Source organism: Terrapene carolina, unplaced genomic scaffold (assembly GCF_002925995.2).
Source record: "Terrapene carolina triunguis isolate 2854851 unplaced genomic scaffold, T_m_triunguis-2.0 Scaffold789, whole genome shotgun sequence".
Lineage (NCBI taxonomy): Eukaryota > Metazoa > Chordata > Testudines > Emydidae > Terrapene > Terrapene triunguis.
In genome coordinates this window covers 8,274,221-8,301,211 of record NW_020665140.1, presented here as the reverse complement: position 1 = coordinate 8,301,211, position 26,991 = coordinate 8,274,221, and the positions used below count along the sequence as shown (strand labels likewise).

At 39.8% G+C, this 26,991-nt stretch overlaps 1 protein-coding gene across 1 annotated transcript in view; it reads right to left on the bottom strand.

The window, feature by feature from the left end:
• The window catches only part of WDFY3 (WD repeat and FYVE domain containing 3), a 254,837-nt gene that overhangs the window by 212,721 nt on the left and 15,125 nt on the right, over positions 1–26,991 (bottom strand). Inside the window, exon 2 of the mRNA XM_029913674.1 lies at positions 6,188–6,398. Within this exon, the coding sequence (XP_029769534.1) occupies positions 6,188–6,367 (180 nt within the window). The 5' untranslated portion in view covers positions 6,368–6,398. The remainder of the gene's footprint in view (positions 1–6,187; positions 6,399–26,991) is intronic.

Genomic DNA, 26,991 nt, shown 5'->3' with positions numbered 1-26,991 from the left:
GGGGGGGGGGGTGCTCTGTGACTTTGTGGCGGGGGAGGGCAGTTACAGATCTTATGCAGCGGTCCTTATCCTGGCTCACAGATCCACGCAGCAGGGGATCTGTAACCCTACCCCCCCTGCCAGAAAGTCACATAGCCGACACATACACACAGTCCCCCCCAGGAGTGCTGGCAGGCTCCATTGAAATAACCAGTCCACCAGTGCGGAGCCTGTCATTCCGGGAGTTTAGAAGCATCATTTGCATCAGAACACTGAACCCGCCCCCCGCCACAGTCTGCGTCCCCGGTTTAAAATATTCCCGCGAAAACAGCAATACAGACAACGGTGTTCATTAACAAAATCGAAATGATTTTATTTTTTGGGAAGGGGAAGGGGGTGAAGGGGGTATGTAACTGGAGAGGATAGTCAAAATGAACTGGGTAAAGAAACGGGGGCAGGTTCAGCTTTTCTGTCCACAAACTGAAAAGTCACTGGTTGCCCTGCTCACTCAGGAACCTAGCTTTCAAAGCCTCCCGGATGCACAGGGCATCCCGCTGGGATCTTCTAATGGCCCGGCTGTCTGGCTGGACGTAATCAGCAGCCAGGCTATTTGCCTCTAGCTCCCACCCCGCCATAAAGGTCTCCCCCTTGCTCTCACACAGATTGTGGAGCACACAGCAAGCTGCAATAACGATGGGGATATTGGTTTCACTGAGATCACAGCGAGTGAGTAAGCTTCTCCATCTCCCTTTGAGACGGCCAAAAGCACACTCCACCACCATTCTGCACTTGCTGAGACGGTAGTTGAACAGTTCTTTTTCTGTGTCCAGGGCGCCAGTATAGGGCTTCATGAGCCAGGGCATTAGCGGGTAGGCTGGGTCCCCGAGGATGACTGTAGGCATCTCCACATCCCCAAGAGTTATTTTGTGGTCTGGGAAGTAAATACCTTCCTGCAGCCGTCTAAACAGACCAGAGTTCCTGAACACGCGAGCGTCATGAACCTTGCCCGGCCATCCGACGTAGATGTTTGTAAACCGTCCCCGATGGTCCACCAGTGCTTGCAGCACCATTGAAAAGTAGCCCTTTCTATTGATGTACTGGCTGGCCTGGTGGTCCGGTCCCAGGATAGGGATGTGAGTCCCATCGATAGCCCCACCGCAGTTTGGGAATCCCATCGCGGCAAAGCCATCTATGATGACCTGCGCGTTTCCCAGGGTCACTACCTTTGGGAGCAGTACCTTCACGATTGCCTTGGCTACTTGCATGACAACAACCCCCACGGTAGATTTGCCCACACCAAAGTGGTTCGCGACTGACCGGTAGCTGTCCGGCGTTGCAAGCTTCCAGAGGGCTATGGCCACTCGCTTCTGGACAGTCAGGGCTGCTCGCATGCGGGTGTCCTTGCGCTTCAGGGCAGGGGACAGCAACTCACAAAGTTCGAGGAAAGTCCCCTTCCGCATGCGAAAGTTTCGCAGCCACTGGGATTCATCCCAGACCTGAAGCACTATACGGTCCCACCAGTCCGTGCTTGTTTCCCGGGCCCAGAATCGCCGTTCAACAAAATCCACATGCCCCATTGCCAACGTGATGTCCTGGGCGCTGGGGCTCGTGGTTTCTGACAGCTCTGTGCTACTCTCCGACTTCAGGCCATCACGGCGGTGTCGTAGCCTCCTCGCCTGATTACTCTTCATCTGCCTCAGGGAAAGGTGTATGATAAGCTGCGAGGTGTTGAGAACGGCCACAAGTGCAGCGATGGTCGCAGCGTGATCCATGATCGCAGTGCTGTGGCGTCCGCGCTGTCACTGACCAGAAAAGTGCGCGAACTGATTTCCCGCCGGCGCTTTCATGGAGGGAGGGAGGGCGTTAGTGACGGACGGATGACGACAAATTTTTTTTACCCAGAAGGCATTGGCGGCTCGACCCAGAATTCCGATGGGCAGCGGGGACTGAGGGAACTGTGGGATAGCTGCCCACAGTGCACCGCTTCCAATATCGACGCTCGCCCCGTTAGTGTGGACTCACAAAGTCGAATTACTGTCCTTAGTGTGTCCTTAGTGTGGACACACACGTTCGACTTTGCAATATCGATTCCACATATTCGATTTAAGTAAAATCGAATTACCCTCGTAGTGTAGACATACCCTTTGTCTTCATAACACTGAAATCAATCAGGTTCTTAAATGAAGAACTTTATTTAAAAGAAAAAAGTAAAAGAATCACACCTGCAAAATCAGGATGGAAGGTAACTTTACAGGGTAATAAAAAGATTTAAAACACAGAGGATTCCCCTCTGGGCTCAGCTTCACAGTTACAAAAACAGGAATGAAACTACCTCTATAGCATAGGAAAATTCACAAGCCGAACAAAAGATAACCTAACTCATTTCCTTCCCCTACTCACAGTTTCTGTGGTTTTAGATGGATTATTCCAGGTATATTTTCAGGAGATGTTGTACCTGTTTGGCTTCTCCCTCCGTCCGGAGAGGGAACAACACAGAGAACAAAAAAACAAATCCTTCCCCCCCCCAGTTTGAAAGCATCTTCTTCCCGCATTGGTCCTTCTGGTCAGGTGCCAACTAGGTTATCTGAACTGCTTAACCCCTTACAGATAAGGCAATCCAGTACAGCTGTCAAGAAGGGATCTGATGCTACTGCATCCATAAAGGTTACTACCCTTCCCCCTGTTCATGACAAGGGCCCTCTCCTAAACATTTTGAACATCAAGCGTGAACACCTGATGAAAAAAAAGACCATGGGGCCTGATGAACATATCTTGAATCTGTGTTTCTTGATCTTTGAATCAGCTACTGATGCGGAGCTGATACTGAACTAAAACTTAACTGTAATACTAACTACTAAAGACTAACTCGCTACAAGAAAAGGCACTTATCAAGAACTGCTACGATACACACAATCTGAAGAAAGTTCACGTCCGAGTCGGCGTTTGGAAGGAACTGAGGCAGCAACCTCTGCTGTGCCTCCTTTTATGGCCCGGCCATCAGAGCGCGCTTGAATGGTGAGAGGAGGTTTGGAAGGGTGAAGCAAGCACTCTATCAGGCACTGCTTACAGAAGGTTCTACCATTTTGCTGCACTGGTCAGCGTATATCCCAAGAGTGAGAATATGCAGTTACCCAATTTTTTTTTTTTAAATGGCCAAACTCCTCTTTTCCAGCAACTGAAGTGCAGTATTAAATTCTGGTCACATGGACACAAATATGGAGCCCCCAAAATTGGCTCCAGCTTCAGCATCCTGGTGGAAGTCTCAGAACCCTCTCCACTTTAGGCAGAGCTGCTGGCCTCTCTCTAAACCAGTATTCCTTGACCTCATTAGCACAATGTGCACACCCCCAACTCCCACCTCATTATCAGAAAGTTCTATTTTTAACTGTTTAAAGAGTTTGGGGTGAAGAGAAAAGAAAGTTTCCACAGAACATGCAGCTAGAAATCAAAACATGAGCATCATGCTTCTGCACCATTAAGAATGGTGTATGGAAATATGAAATTAAAATTAACAGAAAATAATAATTATTGAGATCAAACATTAAAAGACTGAGAAGATTCAGATTTTAGAGAGGTTGTAAACAAAAGGTGACAACATTTGGCAATAGCCTTGATTTCTACTGGGAGAGAGGATTCCAAAGAGGACAGATTAAAAATATCTGAGAGAAAGAATGGATGATGAGGTCAAAAGAAAATGGTGAAATAAGGAAAAAAGAGGGGCTTAAGAAAAAAAATAGGGAGCTCATATAGCCCTGCGCAGATACTAAATTTGTATCTGCATCCAATTCACGATCTGCAAAAATGATCCATGGATATCTGTGGATTTGCAGGGCTCTAGAGATCAGTTATGGCTGGATTGAATTTACACAGCAGTACGCCCTACAATATGACAAGCTGAAAACTCGGATACATGAGACCAATAAGTTTATGAGAGAGAAGAAAATGAATGAGTCTTCAGCACAGAAGTAACAAAACGTGGATGCAGGTGAGGTCATCAAAGGAAAAAGAAAGGGGAACACAGGCAGAACTCTGAGACTTATACAGAGAGGAAAGGAGAGGAGCCTTATCAAAGATGAGGCTGAAAGAGCAGTCAGAAAAATTAATGGAGAACCATGAGAGGAGAGGCCCATGAAAACAAAGGAACAGAGACGTCCAGGAGAAGGAAGTGATTAACACTATCTAAGAAAGGCCATGGAGGATGAGGGTGGAGTCAAAAACCAGACAGTTAGCCAGGGAGAACCATTTGAGCAGGGCCGGCTCTGGCTTTTTGGCCGCCTCAAGCAAAAAAACAAAAAAAAAAAAAAGGGGGGGGCGGAAAGGAAAAAGAAAAAAAAAAAATAAAAAAAAAAGCCGTGGCACGGCCGGAGCACGGGTGCAGGGGGACCGGCCCTGCATTTGAGATATTACTGAGAGAGGTTCTAGGGACAGGAGAGGGCAGCAACCAAACTGAAATGGATTTTAAGAGCACGTTCCTTTCAAAGAGATTGGAGTCAGTGACTAGTGTAAAGGAGACATGATTACAGGGAGAGATGAGGAAACAGAGACAAGAAGCAGAAGGAGCTAATGATGGATCTTGTTAATTTTCTCCTTCAAGTCTGCAAGGTCCTGGGCAGAGACACTGAAGACAGCTTGCTGTCTGTGTATACACACAATTATTGCAGTTGGTTTTAAAAGAAACTAACAGTTAATTTCATCAGCAATAAAATTTCTAGATAAAACAGGGTACAATTACAATCACAGTAATCAAATCTAGTTATTATAGGGATCAGGAAGGAACTTTCTTCCCCATATGTTTACAATTAAGTGATTCATCAGGTGCATAAGATATTATTTACTTTTAAAAATATCAACTACTGATGGATCACAGATTTGTTAGTATTACAGTAGCACCTACAAACTCCAACCAAGATCAAAGCTCCATTATGTTGAGCATTCTACACACACAGTCCATGCCCCAAAAGGGCTTATAACCTAAATAAACAAGATAAAAGGTGGGCTGGGAAATGGAGGCAAAGAGGGAACTCGGCCAAGGTCACGCAGCAAGTTCAGTGGCAGAGCTGGGAATAGAACCCAGGGAACTAGATTGGGACTCAGGAGACCTATCTAATTGATCATGCTATTTAATAGGTTAATTCAATATTACAAATCCTTTGTTCCTGAAAGAAGAGTGTGTTGTATGGTGGCAAACTGTGGTGCAAATGTGTGAACTGCCTAGAAAACTACATTAACAATGTATTTTGACATTGGTTGGTCATTCTAAACAGCATGTAACTAGTTTAATACATCACACTGTAAAAATGAAAAAATAACTTTTAACAAGCAAATTTTAGATTATCTTTTTGAGTTTGATAAATAACTTTTCTTTTCGGGTTTGCTTATTGAAATGTTTGATCTTCAATTTACTGATGCTTTCAATCCTCCCTAATAGTATATACAAGCACATACCTGCAAAAAACCCAAACAATTGCATTGCTAGATCTCTCTAGTAGATACATAATAGTATACTTCAGAAATATATGGTGCCTTCCAAAGTGCCTGAAACAGTCCTCAAAAGAACTACTCATATTAAAGTAGCACAATAACTGAGTGACAAAAGACTTCCCAGTGTTATAAAGAAAACCTCTCTGGGCAGGGGACTTGGGTTTTTCCAGTGCAATGTGGCATCACAACTGGCACTGGGAACTGAAAGAAGTGTCAGCATCAAGTGAATCATTTCTGAGTCTGAATATAACCTGGGCTTTTGAACATGCAGACAAACTCTCATGTGAAAGCAAGATTTTCAAAATAGTTCTGGGACAATCTAGAAGCTAGTTTAGATCCCTACTTTAGAATGAAGAGTTAATAAAAGGGAACAAAACCTCAGGCTGCTATGCATCCTTAGAGATTTCCTAACATAACATTACTTTTAACATCAAAAAAGGAAAATGTTGGCAACTAAAAAATTTATCATTTCTGTTGTGTTTCCACTGTATATTCCCAATCCCTTCAATTCTAAAGGAAAACAATCTCCACCAAATTTAGATTATAAATACTCTTAGGACTTATCTACACAAGGAAATTAGTGTGGAGTGAGATAGGGTGTGAATGCGTCTATGCAGTGAGTTAGTGCAGAGTAGGTAGTGCACATTAGCTACTCCAGGCTTTCTTCCCCTGTAGACAAGACCTTAGCCAGTTACAGAAAAGTCTCTCATCAGATCACCTGGCTTACCCTGTTAAACACTGGCAGCATCATGTAAAGTTTTTCTTCCTGTTCTTTCTGGGTCATGTGCCGAGGAGGATGACAAAGTTCTGTGAAGAGTCGGCGCAGGTGCATCAACCCTAGAGCATTATCCTGAGGGCTACACTCCTCCTGCCGTGGCCGGCCCATGATTCTCTTGACCATATTCATCTTTGCTGAATTCTGGAAATCTCTTTCTATCCTGTTTAGAAAGGAAAATGAACTACTTGAGTAAAACTCATACAATAATGACAAATATATTTTTCACATTTAAAAAATAAATAAAACAAGTTCAAAAATGCACCCTCCCAACTTAATCATAAATACTGTAGTTAGATTTTTTTAAAGGCCTATATAATTTCATGTACTGTAACAACTGGTATGATGTGTTCCAAGATGGGGAAAAGTGGATCTTATGTTTCAGGCTTCAAGTTGATAGCATTTCAGTACTGCTGTTTGTAAAATATGAGCTCTTTTGGAATGAAGATGTTACAACTTTAAAATGCTACTGAACAGTCTAATACTTTACTCCTACAAGTATACCGTATGCCAAGTGTCCATTTTAATTTGAGATTTTATTCTAGAAAATAAATGTCCACACCACATTACTAATGTGAATTCATTCATTACTATAAGAAAATAATTCTAATGGAATGTATTATTAATATTTAACTTCTTAAAAGATAATGATAAAAGATTTCAGAGTCCAGAAAAAGCAAAAGCTGATATATTCTTCTCATAAACTGGACCTTAATATTTTTTACATACTTAATCTACAGTCTAGTCAGACACTTGGAAAAATGGTACAGTTCTATTACATGTCAAGCCAGGCCTACGCAACATCCTGCCAAGCTGCAAGAGACCAAAAATCAGGCATGGACCAAGACTGATGCTAGCAAATAATTTTGTACAATCACAGAATTTTAAAAACGTAGGGCTAGAAGGGACCTGGAGAGGTCATCTAGTCCAACCCCCTGCACTGAGGCAGAACCAACATACCCAGACCATCCCTGAGAGTAGTTTATCTAACCTGTTTGTAAAAACCTCCAGTGATAGGGATTTCATAACCTCCCATGGAAGCCTATTCCAGTGCTTAATTATCCTTATAATTAGAATGTTTTTCCCAATATCTAACCTAAATCTCCCTTGATTAAGCCAATTACTTCTTTTCCTTCCTTCAGTGGATATGGAGAACTATATGAAATATGAAATAATTCAGTGGACATGGAGAACTATAGATAATATAAAAAACATTTATAAAACAAGGAGTTAAATTTAAAAAGTCAGCCTTTTCTTTCAAATCTACAAGTCAGCAGTTGTCAGAGCATGCTGGAGAGTCTGAAAAGGCCTGTTGAATGTGAAAAGACATGATATGACAAAACCACAGAAGTGAAAAGTCCATACAGTCATTAAGTTTATTAAACCTTAAATCAGAGTGATTCATACATAGTATTGTTCAAATTGAAATAGAGTCAGTGCTAGTCAGAGCCCCAAAGCTATTCCCAAACTCTTGAATATGACTTAATTATGTTACTGTCATTAGTACAGTAATGTGAAAACTCAAAAGACACCAAAATAGAGTATTCTGTCTCAAACTGAAAAGGGAAATTTTAAAGGCCCAAATGAACACAGTTGAACAGAAAAACTCATTTATTTCATTTTAATAAAACCATCAAAAATTATTTGCTTTAAATGAAGTCAGAAAACACTAGGAACTCTAAACAAAGTAATAAATCAGTTTCAGGCTGTCAAGCCTAATGGATAACAGCAGAGCAAAATAGTGCTATAAGGGAGACAGATTTGGATGCAATCTTGGGCCTTTTGCATATTGACTTAGTGGATAGGAGTTCCTTTCACATCCTTCTTAAGCATACGCCAACAGAAAAGCCATCTAGACTGCCTTGTTAAACCTACCCAAACAGCATGCTATGCAAAAAAGGAAGACTTGCATCTTCCTATATACTTCACCTGCTGATTATAAAAAACAAAAACAAAAACTTGCTAATCAGAAGTCTTGATTAAGATTAGATACTGGCGTGAAGAAATATAAACGGCTATCAGAATATGGATATGCTGACAACAATCATGCACTGTACCTCTGTAGTTGGATTTATGTTTAAGGCAAGAGGCAATGGATTAATAAGATCTGGGTTCCAATTCCATCTCTATCTGAATTCCTATGTGGTCCTGGGTAACTCAAGCTCTCTGGACCTCAGTACTCTTATCCATAAAATGGAAATAATAAAAAGTTACCTACTTCATAGGGGTGTTCTGCAAATATATTCAGTAGTGTTTTGTGGCATACTGATACGACAGTGATGGAAGCCATATAAACACCTACACAGCTAGATCAGGAAGACTAGGTTTTCCTTGCCCAACTTCCATGATTCTATTCAACATCTCGGTCAGTCAATCTGTGATGCATACTGTAGGAATATGGGCCCACATTAGATCTGAGTGAACTATGGTTTTAAACTGAGCTTGGATGTTAGCATCAGTGGTACGCCTAAAGCCTATGACCACGAAGAATGAGAAGGAAGAGTTGTTTGTGTTACACTTGTAGTGACCCTTGAAGTACCAGTGTTATCTTATATAAGGTTTGGGCTAATAGAAATAAAGAAAACATGATAAAATGGGTAAATAGTTGGCTATATAGATTTGTTTAACATATTATAAAGAAATGCTTTATCAGGCCTTTGCTAAGGTCTGATAACCAGCAATGGCATCACTTGTTTATTATAGTGTATACAAAGGAAAGGTTTTCAGGGGTTTCTTCGTCAGAGCTTTTCCTCACCCCTCTGGAGACACACCAAGATGAGAAGGTATTCCTCAACCTCTGATCCTGTTGTGAGTATTTGGGCCAATACTTTTAAATGTATTGTTGATAGGATAGAGTATAGGTATGTACATGCTTATATCTGTATTTTGGATGTACTCTATACCAAGTAGCCTTTGGACTAATAAAGGAATGTTTGTGTGGACACTACGTCATGGAAAACCTTAATAAACTTTAGGAAATTATTTCCAACACATACAACAGTTAAACAATCACCTGCAGCATCCCATGTATCTTACAATTCCACAGCCATGACTCTTTTAAACATTTTTATGTGGGCAGTTTACTAGGCTTCTAAAAATATATATATATTAAAACAAATTCTATTATGTGGCATCACACAACACCCACATAAGGTCACCAGCAGGTTTGGAACTTTTAGATTCCCCTCACAGACCTCTGCCGCTTGTGCTAATAAAGTAACTGATAGCAATAATAGGTTGTTATTAGTGCTGTCAATTAATTTCAATTAATCACTCTGTTAAACAATAGAATACCAGTTGAACTTTATTAAATATTTGTGGATTTTTTTTTGCATTTTCAAATATATTGATTTCTATTACAACACAGAATACAAAATGTACAGTGCTCACTTTATATTGTTTTTTATTACAAATATCTGCACTGTAAAAATGATAAAAGAAATAGTATTTTTCAATTCACCTCATACAAGTACTGTAGGGCAATCTCTATCATGAAAGTTAACTTAAAAATGTCTATTTTTTGTTACATAACTGCACGCAAAAAAAAACCAATGTAAAACTTTAGAGCCTACAAGTCCACTCAGTCATACTTCCTGTTCAGCCAATCGCTAAGACAAACAAGTTTGTTTACATTTATGGGAGATACTGCTACCTGCTTCTTATTTATGTCACCTGAAAGTGAGAACAGGCGTTCTCATGGCACTTTTGTAGCCAGCGTTGCAAGATATTTACGTGCCAGATATGCTAAACATTCGTATGCCCTTTCATGCTTCAGCCTCCATTCCAGAGGACATGCTTTGATGCTGATGATGCTCGTTAAAAAAATAACACATTTATTAAATTTGTGACTGACCTCCTTGGGGGAGGACTGTATGTCTCCTGTTCTGTTTTACCTCCATTTCATGTTATAGCAATCTCAGATGATGACCCAGCACATGCTGGTTTTAAGAACACTTTCACAGCAAATTTGACAAAACGCAAAGAAGATACCAATGTGAGATTACTAAAAATAGTTACAGAACTCGATCCAAGTTTTAAGAATCTCAAGTGCCATCCAAAATCTGAGAGGGACAAGGTGTGGAGCATGCTTTCAGAAGTCCTAAAAGAGCAACACTCTGATGTGGAAACTACAGAACCCAAACCACCAAAAAAGAAAATCAATCTTCTCCTGGTGGCATCTGACTCACATGATGAAAATGAATATGCGTCAGTCCGCTCTGCTTAGGATCGTTATCAAGCAGAACCTGTCATCAGCATGGATGCACGTCCTCTGGAATGGTGGTTGAAGCATGAAGGGATATATGAATCTTTAGCGCATCTGGCACGTAAATATCTTGCGACGCTGGCTACAACAGTGCCATATGGACGCCTGTTCTCACTTTCAGGTGACACTGCAAACAAGAAGCGGGCAGCATGATCTCCTGCAAATTGTAACTAAACTTGTTTGTCTGAGTGATTGGCTGAACAAGTAGTAGACTCAGTGGACTTGTAGGCTCGAAAGTTTTATATTGTTTTATTTCTGAATACAATTATTTTTTAAACATAATTCTACTTTTGTAAATTCAACTTTCATGATAAAAAGATTGCACTAAAGTACTTGTATTAGGTGAATTGAAAAATACTATTTCTTTTTTTTTACAGTGCAAATATTTGTAATAAAAAATAGATGTAAAGTAAGCACTGTCAATTTTGTATTGTGTTGTAACTGAAACCAGTATATTTGAAAATGTAGAAAACATCCAAAATTATTTAAATAAATGGTATTCTATTATTAACAGTGCGATTAATCACACGATTAATCACGATTAATATTTTTTAACGCTTGACAGCTCTAGTTGTTTTCCTTTATGGGGATGAAGCACACACTTGGCTATTGGGGTGCACAGGTATTTGATGAGAGCAGAGGAATGGTGAGAACCAGGAATCTTGCACTCCATTCCAGGCTCTGGTCACTCAGGGTATGTCTACATGGGGATAAAAAACCCACATCTAGTCCAGGTCAGCTGACTCAGGCTTGCAGGGCTCAGGCTTCTGTGCTGAAAAATTGCTACGCAGACATTTGGGCTCGGGCAGAATCCCGAGCTCTGGGACCCTGCAAGGATGGAGGGTCCCAGAGCTGAAGCTCCAGTCCAAGCCCGAACATCTACACAGCTATTTTTAGCTCTACAGCCCAAGCCCTGCAAACCCAAGTCAGTTGACCTGGGCCAGCGGCAGCCGTGCTGCGGGGCTTTTATCCCTGTGTAGATGTACCCTGAGAGCACAGGAATGGAGTATCCCTGCTCTCAGTTCGTGTGCCTGACTCAGCTTGGCCTGCAACAGCCCAGAGCTATAATTGCAGAAAGAGTCTTCTCGACCTTGGGATTGAGTATACCTAGTAGAGATGGAATTTGGGGGGGAAATTTACCAGCTAAACTCTAAATTTCAATTGAGCATGAACACAGTGCACTTTTTCAAAGGTTTCTTAGCTATATTTGGGCAGATTTTCACAGGGACAGCAAAAGGCACATTACTAACAAAAAAGGGCTTGTCCCTGCCATGTTTCTAGTCCCTACTCCATAACATAGGAGCACCAGAGCTATTCATAATAAAAAAAGGTCAATATAATTCTTTTTAACATGGACAAAACTGTATTTTTTCCTAGCCTCCTGCTTGGAAACTGCTGAACCATTTTGTCAGAAGTTAAAAAAAGCCTGAGGCACATACATGGAGAATTTCAACCTACATGGCTAAAGTGTGGCAAAGTTATAAGCTACTGAAAACAGGATCTTAAAATGGAAAGTGCTGGGCAAATAGGAGGTGCTACCGGTCCTGCCTATATTAAACCAGATCTAAAACCAGAACTGAAAGAAAACCTGATAAGAGAAACACCTGCATACCCACTTAATTAAGACCTTACTTACAAAATACTTCTCACACACTTCTTAAATGGAAGAAAAACTGAAAGTGTAGCTGCTAGCACAGGGGTTCTCAAACTGGGGGTCGGGACCCCTCAGGGGGTCGTGAGGTTATTATGTGGGGAGTCATGAACTGTCAGCCTCCACACCAAATCCCGCTTTGCCTCCATCATTTATAATGGTGTTAAATATATTAAAAAGTGTTTTTAATTTATAAGGGGGGGGGTTGCACTCAGAGGCTTGCTATGTGAAAGGGGTCACCAGTACAAAAGTTTGAGAATCATTGTGCTAGCACATGGAGTCTACACACTGTTCTTAGCAGCCTATACACACACTATCCGGTGCAACTGCATCTGTTCTTAGGGTCTGACTTTTTTACCAATTTAAATATCAGCATCACTGCAAACTTAAGCCTCAATTTTAATCTCATGTTTTTCTATCCTAGGATTTTTCCTGCAGAACATTAGTGTCCCAGATCATAGTTCCCTCTGAGCCCTGCACTCCTAACTAGTGCCATATAGTCTGCATCTTTTATAATAAAAACTGATTCTCTATTGAAAATTTCAGCAATTAATAATAAATGGAGATATACCTATCTCGTAGAACTAGAAGGGACCTTGAAAGGTCATCAAGTCCAGTCCCCTGCCTTCACTAGCAGGACCAAGTACTGTCCCTGACAGTTGTGTGTGCACGCACGCACACCCCAGATCCCTAAATGGCCCCCTCAAGAATTGAACTCACAACCCTGGGTTTAGCAGGCCAATGCTCAAACCACTGAGCTATCCCTGTCTGGTGGCTGTTCAAATAGATGACTTCCAATTATACCTATGCAAGTTTTTGTAAAACAACACTCATTAAGATATATGATCTAACTGAAGTTGCTGTCCAACAAAAGCTAAAACTTCATAATTGGGTAAATAATAATGAACTACAATCTTACACCAAATGCTACTCACCACGAAGATAGCTCTTTATTTTTTCAATGTAACTTAAAATATATATATATATATATATATATATATATATATATATAAATCCACTACTAGACTACAAAACTGCAAAAGTCAAGGAACGCCTTCATTTAAGACATTTAAATTGAGACTAGAATGGAGACGGCACTAAAAAGCCATATTTTATAGCATATTCTCCAATGTTTTTATTTGTGGATCACCAGAAAGAATCCATGGACAATAAGAAATAGCTCTGTGAACTGCAGTATGAGAACCATTAACTCTAGGGAACAAAACTACACTAGTATGAGAATGGATTACATGACTCAATAGGTATTTCTGATCTCTAACACCATGATTCATACTCCATTTGAATGGAATTTTTAAAACCCACTACAGTGTCTGGTGTTCTTAGAAGACTCTTCCGGGGAGAAAGGGCTACTATCAGAGACTCTCAAACAGAGCAATAGGAAGTCAGTCCCCAGAATAAGTTTTTATGGGGCATTTTTGAAACTGTTCCTGAAAGAGTAGTATAAAGATTAGATAGTCCCCGAGACGATTTCCCTCAAGGAAGATGCTTTGGAGGAAGTGCCATGAGATCACTTGCTAACATAGCTCTCAGAATCTAAATAAGAACCATATATCCCCCTTTATAATACTTCTTGACCTGATAAGAACTGAGTGGGAAAATCCAGCAGACACACCATTTGGAAAGCTTAACAAAAAAACACTAATATACACGTCTACATCTGACCTACTTCTGAAAGTAGACCCAGCTCTCTCATCCATGGTTAAAGACATAGTGATATCAAGAGATGTTAACTTCCACCAAAAGGATGTGGCTGACAGGAAAACAAAGTCCTATTTGAGAAGAAAATTTTTGAAGCCACTTCAGTTGCCCTTGCATGCTTTTGCTATCTCCATTTCTTTGACTAGGGCCATTCTTGCCTGCACGGGCTTCCTTTCAGATGCTTCCGCTTCACAGTTAGAACATTTTTTTTGTTCTAGGAGCAACGTTGGGCAGCAATATCAGGGCAGCTTTCATCACATGTGCTTCCCTTGAGAGTCAGAGATATGACGCAAGAGCAATGGAGTCATAGACTTTAAGGTCAGAATGGACCATTATGATCCTCTAGTCTGCACAACACAGGCCACAGAATCTCACCCACCCACTCCTGTAATAAACCCGTAACCTATGTCTGAGCTACTGAAGTCCTCAAATCCGGGTTTAAAGACTTCAAGGTGCAGAGAACCCTCCAGCAAGTGACCCGTGCCCCACGCTGCAGAGGAAGGCAATAGGTTCTAAATCAGTGGCAACATCAGCTTCTGCTAACGATATGGAAAAGAAAGCCTCGAAGCTAAAAATTAAATGCAAAACATACTGGAGATAGGCTTTTTGGTCACCCTATTGATTAAGATCTATAAGATGCTCTATAGCATCTAGAAACTGGAGATGCCGGACACTTCCAGGAGCCACGCAGAGCCAGGGCAGGTAGGGAAGCCTGCCTTAGCCCCGCTGTGCTGCCTACCGGGAGCCGCCTGAGGTAAGCGCTGCCCGGGTGGAGGCCATACCCTGAACCCCATCCCACACCCTAACTCCCTCCCACAACCCACATCCCAACACCCCGCTCCATTCTGAGCCCCCACCTGCACCCAAACTCCCTCCTGGAGACCGCACCCCCACTGCACCCCAAAACCCTGCCCCAGCCCTGAACCCCCTACCCTACTCCAAACCCCTCATACCGTGCCCCATCACAGAGCCCACACCCCCAGACAGAGCCGAGCCGGCTCCTGCACTCCAAACCCCTCAGCTCCAGCCCAGAGCCCCCTCCTGCACCCCAAGCCCCGCATCCCAGAGCCCACACCCCCAGCTGGAGCCCTCATCCCCTCCCACACCCCAACCCCCTGCCCGGAGCCCCCTCCTACACCCCGAAACCCTCATTTCTGGCTCCACCCCAGAGCCCACAACCCCTCCTGCACCCCAACCCCTACCCAAGCCAGTGAAAGTGAGTCAGGGTGGGGAGAGTGAGCAATGGGGGGGGGGAGAATGGTACGAGTGGAGGTGGCGCCTCGGAGAAGGGGTGGGGCAGGGGCAGGGCCTCAAGGAAGAGGTGGGTGTTTGGTTTTGTGCGATTAGAAAGTTGGCAACCATATCTAGACAAAGTGTCTACAGCAGATATACTTAGCTAGCAGAGTTTTGCAAAAGAAAGGACATTAATGTTAGGTAGACTTGAGAAGGAAATAACTGTTCAGTTCTCCTTTGCATGCTCCACCAGCATGGCTTCACTTAGGGGCCTGCCCTTAATGGAAGGCAGCTGGAGCAAACCTGCAAGGAGAAGAAATGTGTTGTTTCAGTAGTACAAAGCCAAATATGTTTATTCTCTGTACTGTGTCTTCCTCCTGTTGATAAGCATTCAGAGGTTTGGTTAAAATGGAAACCATTTTAATAAGACTCTGAAGGAAAAGTTGTTTTATTGTTTTCCCTCTTTGTCTTGTAAAGTAGTTGTAAACTGGAAAGTGTTCAAAGAAGGACCTATGAAGTTTGGCTATTGTTTCAATGTGTTTGTATCTTCATGTGGTACTTTGAAAAATATTTAACAACATGCCTCAAATGTTTTCAAATAAAAGCTTTTATCTTATCAGTACAAGGAAGGCGATGTTCAAAGTTTAGCTTTGCTGATAAAATAATCATATTATTCTATACTGTATTCACTCTAAGTCACTCTTCTTCCTAGAATGGGTCAGAAAAAGTAGGAAAAGACATTTAGAAAGGTTTTTTTAATTTTCCCTTTTTACAATGGCCTATATCTCAATCTAATAATTCAGTTAAAAAAAACCAAAAACTAAACTTTACAAAAATCAGAGATACTGCTTGCTAAACTAATTCAGAAAACCTTTTCCCCCTCTCTTAATCCTAAAAGCTAAAATATTTTAAAAAGGCACAACTGCCTTTATTGTTGGCAATATTAGCAATGCTATTTTTAAATTTTAATCTGACCTCAATATCCTCATATCTTGACAAACAAATTATAAAATACATCAACCCATACTAATGCAAACAGTGCAACAAAGAAATACAAGGCCTGGCTGCCCGAATGAGACAACATCATGAGAAGTGTTCCTTCTCAGGAGGAAGCTGTGTTGAAGATGATGAAAGGAACATGTCTGAACCTGCAGGATCTTCAGGTTGGCAAACTTTTTTATTTCATACTTTTCTTAAGGACTGCCTGTCTTCCTTCTGGACTGTTACTGAATTCTCATGTTTGAGCAAAAAATATATTTGTTACTCTATGGTACTTTCATTTTAGGTGCAGTTGTGATAAAAAATAAATAGCTGAAATAGGCAGATCTTCCTTTTACAATTTCACCTTTAAAGTAGTACTGAGTGTCAGTGAATGCAATGAGTAATACTAAATGAGCAGTATGGTAATAATTAAATAACTGCATTGACATTTTGTTTAGGAGAATCCATCCTCAACATACAGGATTCTGAAGACTATCCACCTTCAAGGTCACCATCATTTTCTATAGTTTCAGAGTTATCTGCCAATGATAGTGTTTCAGTCACATCATATATGTCACATAGCCACAGTATATCACCTGTAGCAAAAAGAAAAAAAAAATCTCCATCATCCAGAAAAACACAGGTAAGTTTGTGATAAGAACCAGCAGATTACAAAAAGAGGTAATTGATGAAAAAATTGCCCGGTTTATTTATGCATCACACTCTCCTTTCCGTATGATTGAGAACCCTCACTTCATTAACATGGTTCAGTCATTAAGACCAGGATACAGTCCACCCAAAAGAGCAGCTGTCGCAGGCAAATTGCTGGATAAAGTGTACGAAAAAGAAATTGAGCAGTGTGCAAAAGGTCTAGAGGGTAAAATTGTTAACCTGAGTCTTGATGGGTGGAGCTATGTCCACAATGATCCTGTTGTATGTGCTTGTGTGACAACAGAAGAAGGGAATGTCTTCCTTACAGAAACAATTGATACATCAGGAAATGCGCACACAGCAGAATACTTACAAGAAGAAGCAGTAAAAGCTATAACAAACTGTGGGGAAAAAATGCAAATGTCTAGTATGCAGCTTGGTCACAGACAATGCTGCAAATGTATCCAAGATGAGAAGAAATTATTTACAAGAGAGCCCCAAGCTAATAACATACAGTTGCAGTGCTCATTTGATGCACCTCCTAGCCAAAGACTTCAGTGTTCCAGAAATAAAGGCTAATGTTGTCAAAATTGCAAAATACTTCCGTAACAATAACTTCGCAGCAGCTGCTCTGAAAAAAGTGGGAGGAACCAAGCTAACTCTCCCACAAGACGTGCGATGGAACTCAACAGGACTGTTTTGAGCACTATATCAAGAACTGGCCTAATCTGATGACAGTTTGTGAACAAAATTGTGAGAAAATAGATGGCACTGTCACAGCCAAAGTTCACAACATTGGCCTTAAGAGAAACGTTGAACACATGCCGAGTACCCTGAAACCTATTTCTGTAGCCTTGAACAAAATGCAGGAAAATAGCTGTTTTATTGCTGATGCTGTTGACATTTGGAAGGAACTGAATAAGATCTTAAAAAGAGATATATTCAATGACAGAGTTAAATTACAAGCATTAAAAAAACAAATGGGACAAACACTATCGCCAGCTCATTTTCTTGCAAATATTCTCAATACTAGGTACCAGGGTCAAACCTTAACTGCTGAAGAAGAGGAGTTGGCTATGACATGGACATCCAGCAATCATCCCTCCATAATGCCAACTATAATAAAATTCAGAACTAAGGGTGAACCATACAAGAAATATATGTTTGCTGATGACGTTTTAAAGAAAGTCACACCAGTGAACTGGTGTAAGTCACTTAAGCACTTGGATTCAGAGACTGTTGAAGTGATAATGTCACTTTTAACAGCAGTGGCTTCTTCTGCCGTTGTAGAAAGAATATTTTCTTCCTTTGGACTAATTCATTCCAAACTGATAAATCGTTTGGGACCTGAAAAGGAGGAAAGCTTGTTTTTCTTTTCCAGGTTACGAACAAGACGACTGAGTTAGCTGCAGAAGCCAATATTTTAATGTTGGCCTGGCTGACTTAGTCGATTTAATTTTTGTTTCTTTAAAAAAAATATTTCATTTAACTCTTTTAGTTAAAAACAATTTTAACAAAACAAACCTGATTTTAAAAAACTTGAATGTTTAATTACATTCAAAAATTCATATGCTTGTTTTGTTAAAATATTATATGTTTGCTGTTGAAGAAAAAAATCCAGAATACATAACGCTGTTGTTTTAGTTACAATTTAAATGTCTGCCTAGTAATGTTCTCCTCCTAATACAGCATGGTAAGAAAATCCTCCAAATATTAATGATTAACCTGTTGAATTGGAGATATTTATGAAGTTATTGGGAGGTGAAATATCTGCTTCAATTACCTTTGGTAAATTAAATAACCAATCATTCATTTTCTGATATAGCTGTAAAACTAATCTGAAAACTTTTCAAAATAAATCACTTTAAAAATGTATAGTGTACACCTTCTAAAAATGAAACCTACATCTATCTCTGAGTTGTGAAGAATAAGTATTAAGGTTATAACAACCAACAAGAATGCACTTTTATGTAGAAATCCATGATTAAATCGCATCTTCCTTAAATCAAATCCACCCTGGCAGACGATTTAAAAAAAAGAAAAAAAAATCACTCAAGATAGTTAAATCTGACTGAAGAGTTAGAAAAGGATCTCATTAAACTGAGTGACCAGGCAACAAAATGGCAGATGAAATTCAATGCTGGTAAATGCAACGAAATGCACACTGGAAAACATAATCCCAACTATAAATATAAAAAAGTGCAGTCTAAATTAGCTTTTACCACTTAAGAGATCTTGGAATCACTGTGGACAGAGTTCTCTGAAAACATCCAGTGGCAGTCAACAAAGCTAACAAAAAGCTAGGAAACATTAGGAAAGGGATAGATAATAAGGCAGAAAATATGTCACTATATAAATCTATGGTACACCCACACTTTGAATACCTCATGCAGTTCTGGTCACCCCATCTCAAAAAAGATATATTAGAACTGGAAAAAGTACAAAGAAGGGCAACAGAAATGATTAGGGGTATGGAACAGCTTCTATATGGGAGCCTAAAAAGACTGGAACTGTTCTGCTGGAAAAGAGACAACTAAGTGGTGATACAATAGAAGTCTATAAAATTATGACTGGTGTGGAGAAAGCAAGTGTTATTTACCCCTTCACATAACAAAAGAACTAAGGATCACCCAGGGAAATTAATAGGCTGCAGGTTTAAAACAAACACAAGTACTTTTTCATACAACGCACAGTCAACCTGTGGAACTCATGGCCAGGAAATGTTGTGAAGGCCAAAACTATAACAGGGTTCAAAAAAGAACTAGACAAGTTCCTGGAGGATAGGTCCATCAATGGCTATTAACAAAGATGGTCAGGGATGCAACTCCATGTTATGGGTGCCCCTAAACCTCATACTGCCAGAAACTGGGACTAGATGACCTGGGATGGACCACTTAATAATTGCCCTGTTCTGTTTATGTCCTCTGAAACATCTGTCACCCTCCACTGTCAGAAGACTGGATACTTAGCTAGATGGACCACTAGTTCGACCCAGTATTGCCATTCTTATGTTCTTATGACTACATGCATTCATTTTGTTTTTCCACGTTTCTTCCTTCTTATCTACTTACACTAAAATAAATTATGTACTCGCCATTCCTCTCCTACCACTGAACCCCTTTCCAACACAAAAGATAATTTTATGTTTGTAAACACTTGACGAGACATCTTAGTCCAGTGGTTCTCAACCCACGGCCCAATCAGCACACAGCTGCTGCCCATGTCACATCCTCAGGGCCATATAGGTAGTATATATATATTGTGTGGATGCAGTCCACAGAACACAGAGCACTCCATATGCAGCCCACAATGGTAAATAGGTTGAGAACCACTGGATTAGTCATTCATTTAAAAATGGCTATTACCCAAGTAAGCTTCATAAACTGTTTCCTCACTATTGAGGCCAAACAACTTTTGTAATAAATCAGGTCCAGAAAAGAATCATATCAAATTATGACAGAAAGAGTGAAAAAGATGTGGAAAGCTTCATTTATGACTCCTAAATTAGGCCATATATACTGACCATCTACACATGGTTCAAGGAAAGTAACATGGTCCAACAATAAACCTACCTCAACTCTGCATAGCTGGCAAGTTTTAGACAGCTCCATGTGTGACATTTCATGCAAATTATTTAATGATCTAATTTACACATCATAAAATTAACCTACAAAAACTTGAGTGTGGATTTAGCAGTAGTGAAAGGCATCAGCTTCACAGCACTGGTAAATATAGTCCTCTGTTCATCTACAGGGCTGAGCCAGGTCAAGATTCCCAAAAACACAATGTCATGCCAATGTACCTCACCCCGATGCTTGGCTGGGATACTTCAGACTCTATGACTCAAGCTGTTCTCTCTAGTGAGTCTGCCAATTAGCAAAACAACTAATTCTGGGGAAGGTACAAGAACACTGAATTCTCAGAGATGGAGGAAAATAGAATTTTGCATTATATCTGTAGCTTGATAACAAATTTAATTTTAAATTTTACATTTTAATGATTGAGTAAACACCATACACTGTTCAAGTAGTATAGAGGTGAACTGTTACTCATTTTGGAACACTGTATGCAATATTTGTACTGCCCATATTTCATTCAAAGTGTGGGCTCCCTGTAAAATGACCCAAAAAAGTGTGTCATTCAACATCTTCATTCAGATTAATGGAAATATTAATCACTATGTGGTGAATTGTCAAGTCTGATGTAATCATACCAATATGCAGCTTTTCTCTTTAATATTTTAAGATACAGCCCTGGAGTGAAATCTTAACCTTGACTTCAATGAAGCTCACATTTTACCCCAACCCTGGGGAGAGAGGCTTTTATTTAAAAACAGGAACTTAGTGTTACTGAATGGAGTTCGTCATACAGGGAGGGACACTCCTCCACAGACAAGAGGCCCAGAGAGCCAAATAATGAAGATAAAAATAGACACCGTTTTTGCTCTGAAAGTTTTTCTTGGAATCATCTTTTCTTTCATTATAAAACAACTGAAAAAATCCGAAGTGTTGATTTCAAGAGCAAAATATTTGATTTCCAGTTCACCCAGTTTAGAACTATAATTTAGCACAATGTCAAACCATGTTACATCTGTTAAAGTAAGTTTACCAAATTAGTATTAGTCTGCAACATCCATTTACTGACTACTATGGGGATTAATGGTCAGCATTCACAAGAATCAGGGGATAAGACACTATACAACAACTCCAAATTACCAGAAGAGTATTAAAATCCATCATTCAGACACACGTTATAGCAAAGCAGAGGGCCTGAAAAATGTCTGGTTTTAAATATATGCTCAAAGGCCTTATTAAGAACATAATGCATTTGCACCTGAGCAAAGTCTCTTTAAATAGAAGACTAAACGGATGTCATTATTGCTTACACAGTACACTAATATACTAAAGTGAATGTTTTGCTTTAAAAAGCATGTGAAAACAAAAATTTAACCTGTTAAATTAACAATTTATTCCAGTTATTGTTTTCATTATAAAGAAATCCAAATTATTTATGAAAAGGACATACTTACTCATTTTTGTTCATTTATGGAAGTGAACAGGTCACAAGACACAATACTGAATGGTTCTTTTGGATCGCAATAAGTATTCAGGTTACTATGACCTCAAAACATTTCTTACACTATCAGTGGAAGCCTTCACAATTACAAAAGTAGGATCGAAATATTTCCGTCTAACTTAGTAAAAATTGGGCATTTGTTTTCCCATTCATAGAAAGCAAGTTTGAATCAGCCAATTTGTACTAAACAGGACAAACAGAAGGCTATCTTAGATTACAGTTTATTTTGCCAACCCGAACAGTATTGCACTGACTCTAAATCATTGGTACTCAATACAGGAAGAGCTGCTAACAATTCTTGGAAGACATTTTTGGTTAGAAAAATCAAAGCAGGATAGGAAAACTCACTGAGACCAAAAGGGATAAATGTGTGTTTGGTTAGAATACCGATAATGATAAAGCAGCAGAAAATAAAGCTTTCACAGGGAGTTCTTACATCAGCAGTAAACAGAAATAACAGGACTTAGCCAGAAATTATTCTGCTAGCATGAAAAATAAGACTTTTACTAAAGACTGGAATTTATGCTGTGGTCTACAAAAGTAAGCAATCAGAGGAAAAATATGTGAACTCTGAAGATGAGATAATTTTATCTCAATACCGGTGAAGAGCTATGTTAACTGTGGTTTGCGTCAAACTGTATGTACAATATCCAAAATATATTTTCTTTTCAGCTATTTGCAGTATGTCTGCTAAAAAGGCAAGCAGTTCTTTAAACTGAGCACAGGATTACAGAACTCAATGTCCCTCCATTTCTCCAACACACAAACACTTTTCTTCAAAACCATTTACTCCTATACATCTGAGCTTTTCCTAGGATAGCAACAGCAATTTAAATCCCCCCTCCCCCGACCAAAAGAAGCTCACACTCCTCCTCAGTTTCAAATCATGTCTGCCATTGGTCAAAATGTATGTAGTAACACCAGAGGAAAAAAAGTCATACTACCTGCAATGAAAAGAACAAAAGATAAAAATTCTACTGTCATGTCTTGCCACAGTAATAAATTTCCACTCGCTACTACAATTCTCTAGCTTTTTCTATCAGAAAGAACACCAGGGGATGGAAAATCCAAGATAAAAATGAAATTAAATCCCTCGTCATAAAGGAATTTTTAGATAGTGCCAAGCCCCAACCAGACAACCGAGCCAAAATGGTGAACCATGGTGGCTGGCTCAGAGGCTAAGCCTTTTTTAAGATGTTGCAAATTCAGATTCCCCCTAAATTTAGTGAAAGATGATAATGCAGAGCAATTTAAAGGTGGAAAAGTAGCTGAACTAACATTATAAAATATCAATAGTTTTCAATCATCAGCTTGTTTAGTTATGCCAAAATTCCAATGCATGCATACAACAAAAAGAAAAAAATGCAATATCATCACACCTCAGAGGCCCCATAGCATTTTGAGGCATCTCTAAGTAGCTTGAAGAACCTTATCAACATATGCCATGGTATTTAATAGTGTGTCTTTAAACGTCTTTATAGACAGGCTGGAGCCCAGAATGTTTACAATAATGCACAGCCCATTAAACTTCTAGGGAATGGATAAATTGCTCATGGGATTTATTCCTTCTTGCTTCAAATTTCTAAAATACAACTATTGCAAGCCACCAAGGTTCACCATCTTGGCTCAGTTGCATTGGCTTGGCACAATCTACAAATGGGTACCCTTCCTGTAAATTAAAAAATCACACAATAGAGGATTGCCCAAAGATTTAAATGTATCTACCTCAAACCCAATGTGACAAGCAGCAGCAGCAGCCTGGAAAAGTTTAAGGGATCCCTGCCTATCATGTGGCTAGGCAGATTATATAATGAAAAGGAAGCTAGGTGCAGAGGGGAAGGGAATGTCCTCTTCGCCACCCTGGCTGGTGGAAGCAAAAGGAGCAGGGGAAGCCTTTGGGGTCTGTAGCCAGCATTCCTGGGCTGAGTTTTATATATATAATTTTCATTATATAATTTTATGTCCTTTGCTTTCAAATAATAAATCGTGCCCTGAGGCAAGGGCCTTTAAAGGACTTGGGTGTCCCTACCTGGGCTGGTAGAACAGCCTACCAGCATATACTCAACCCACTTCTTAACAGCCTTAGGAAAGAGGAAAAAAGTGATGGGTGTTGAGCAATGCAACAAGAACCTTTTCCCTCTACAGAGCTGAAGGATTACTACAAATCCAGCCCAGGGTTACTAGTGGCCAGAAGTTGTCGCCATCAGACAGCTGTCTGGTGGCCTACTTTTTTGTATTACTGTAGTGTCGAGGAGGACAGGCACAGTCCAGGATCACGTTGTGCTAGTCACTGTACAGAGTAAAAAGTCCCTGCTCCAAGGAGCATACAATCAAAGCATAAAAGACGAGAGACAACAGGTGGATACAAACAGATGGGGATGCACAGGACACAGGGAGACAATATTGGTCAGTGCTGGAAGACCAACTGCCCAAAAAGTTTTTATGCAGGCATCACAGAAAAGGAGAGTTCTAAGGAGCCATTGAAGGAGCGCAACGAGGTAGTTTACTGAGAGGCAGCATGGAAGAAAGCACAAAGGGACTTGTTTAACAAGTGGGTAAGGGAAGCTAGCATCATTGGCCAACTGGAGACAGGTGTCGACACTTAAACAGCATGAGAGATTGGCCTAGTGAAATGAACTGGTGGTTTCAGTCCTGTTCATAACAGGCAGGATCCACATCAGAAAAATTACCACTACTAAAAACATTAATTGATATTCTTATTGGCAATCTCAGAGACACCAAGAACTGAACATGTCTGTATCTCCATGCCCCATCTAGATTAGGATTAAAGAATATATTCACACAGCGCTGCTGGAAATCTTGTATTCATGCAATTAATCTGCCGTTCTAAGGAAAAAATAATAATTTGTACCACTTAGCTTTCTGGCAGTTTTCAAGTGTTTTACAGATAATTAATTTTAGCCTTAGACATACTTCTGTGAGGTAGGTGCTATGATCTCCAATACCAAGTGGATGAACTACCATACCGAGATTACCTTTTTTGTATGTCAGATAGAATATTTGGGCCAAAACTGAAACTAGACCACAGGTCTTCTGATTCAGAGTTCTGAACCTTAACCACAAGATTTCAGGCTAAGACTGTCGGTTTCAGAGACAAATGGTAACATTTTTGATAAAGTCTAAAAAGTAGATGTACAGCTTCTATATTGATATTGATTTCCTATAGAAAAGTATTCCTTAATGCAGAGTACAATGGCCAGTGAGAGCAACTTGACACTCCGTCCCTTAATCATTGATTCCTTCTGAATACAAAATATTCAAAACACATTAAAACTGAAGATTTTCATACTGAAAATGGCATTGCCTTCCCACAAACATTATATGGCTAATCAGAAAACCATTTAACTCATTTTTTATTTTTAATAATTTTGTTTGTTACATCAGCTATTTACCACAGCTACCAATTTTTACAATTGGGTTAGTTGTCTAATTGCTCATTTTCTTCTCCTGCTTAATAATGAAACAAAGTCAAAATGGAAATTATGTTCCATAGCAAAGGATTGTGATAACAAAAGTTTATGGTGCTCGCTGCACGATCAAACCGAAGAAATTTTGAAGAAGAAAACTGAAGTCTGTAGCATCAAGAAGCAGGCACAGGAAAGGACTATTGAAAAATATGTATCTATACATAAATGTTCACTTTTCAGCTGTGCTTCTCTTTAAGGAATAATGTCTTAATATTAGGCATTGAGGCACATTTTAGTTCCAGAGTTACAGTACTTAGGAAACTGAATTGTTCTTGCTGTAGTTTAGAGCTAATCCATGTGAAAAGCTAAAGTTATAAATTCCCTTGGATTGTGAGCATCAGTGCAAAAATCTAGTTTACTTATAAACTTCCCCCATGTTTCTACAAACATGCATAAAAAGGTAAGTGGTAATATAGTGCATCTCAATATGTTGTTCTGCATAATAGCCGAGACAGCTCCAAAAGATGTACCTAATGACCAGAAAATAATATGTTTATGAAAGCGATTCATGTACTAAATATTAAATGTCAAGTTCCAGAAAAATATCATGCAAAGAAAACCAGAATGATTGTATTTATTTATGTCTTATCCTACCTAGTATTTTTCAAATTCTCTGCAAGCATCTTACATTTCAAATCCTCTCTTTATAAAGACATTAATAACAGTAGACTATTTCCTCTGCAAAAGCATTACATAGATTTCTATGCCTACAAGCCACTGCCAGCCCATCATTAAGTAAACATCCTTCTGGCAAGTCAGGCGAATTCAGAGCTTTGCACTGTGATCCCCAGGAGCCTGTTGTACCAGCGCACAGGCTGGTTTGATTAGAGAGGCACAGCAGATCTATCCATCACTAGCGCAGGATTCGTTAGCCACATGACAAGAAAGGAGGAGGAACCATCTGTGCTACAGGCAAGGGGTTCCTTTTTCTGCTTTCATAACATCCAAGCCATACTGATTAACGTAGTGGTTTGTTTAAAAAAAACCAAACAATCGAAGCAGGAGTAGGAGGACAGAAAAATTAAGAAACTATAATAGTATAAAAAGACATTACAACTATTAACTGCAGTTGAGTTTTACAAGGGTATGGCTTACAAATAAAGTTTAAGACCTTCTCCCACCCCCTAAAAGCCAGAAATCCTTTCTGAGGAGAAGTTAAGGCAAATTACTCTGAAAAGTACACAAAAAGGCAACCAATCCATGTAGGTCTTCCAATTCGGTTTGTGAGTTTTTGATGTAGCCAAGGAAAGGGTTTATTCATCCTAAATTTGCAATATCAATTTAATGGACAAGATAGCTGGCTAAGGTCAACTTGTGTACACACAGCAAGAGAAGAACTTAAGTAAGTGTTTAGATTTCCCAAAAAAGTTACTTCTCAATAATCATATTTACTGAAATATATTGCCTCCACAATGCCAATTTCTCCTATCCTATTTCTCTTGTTAGTATTTGTTCAAGGGAGAGAAAAGAAATTAGGAGGACTTGGGGCTGAGATTGCCTTTATAAACTTGGACACAAACTTTCCATTCCACAAAAAGGTGTTCAAACTACCCCAATGTCCACTGAAATCCTGGCTCTACAGAAGTCAATGGCAGGGTTGAATCCAATTTATGGGCACATTCATACCCAGAGTGAAGATCTGCAGAAGAAATTCACACACACACACACACACACACACACACACACACACACA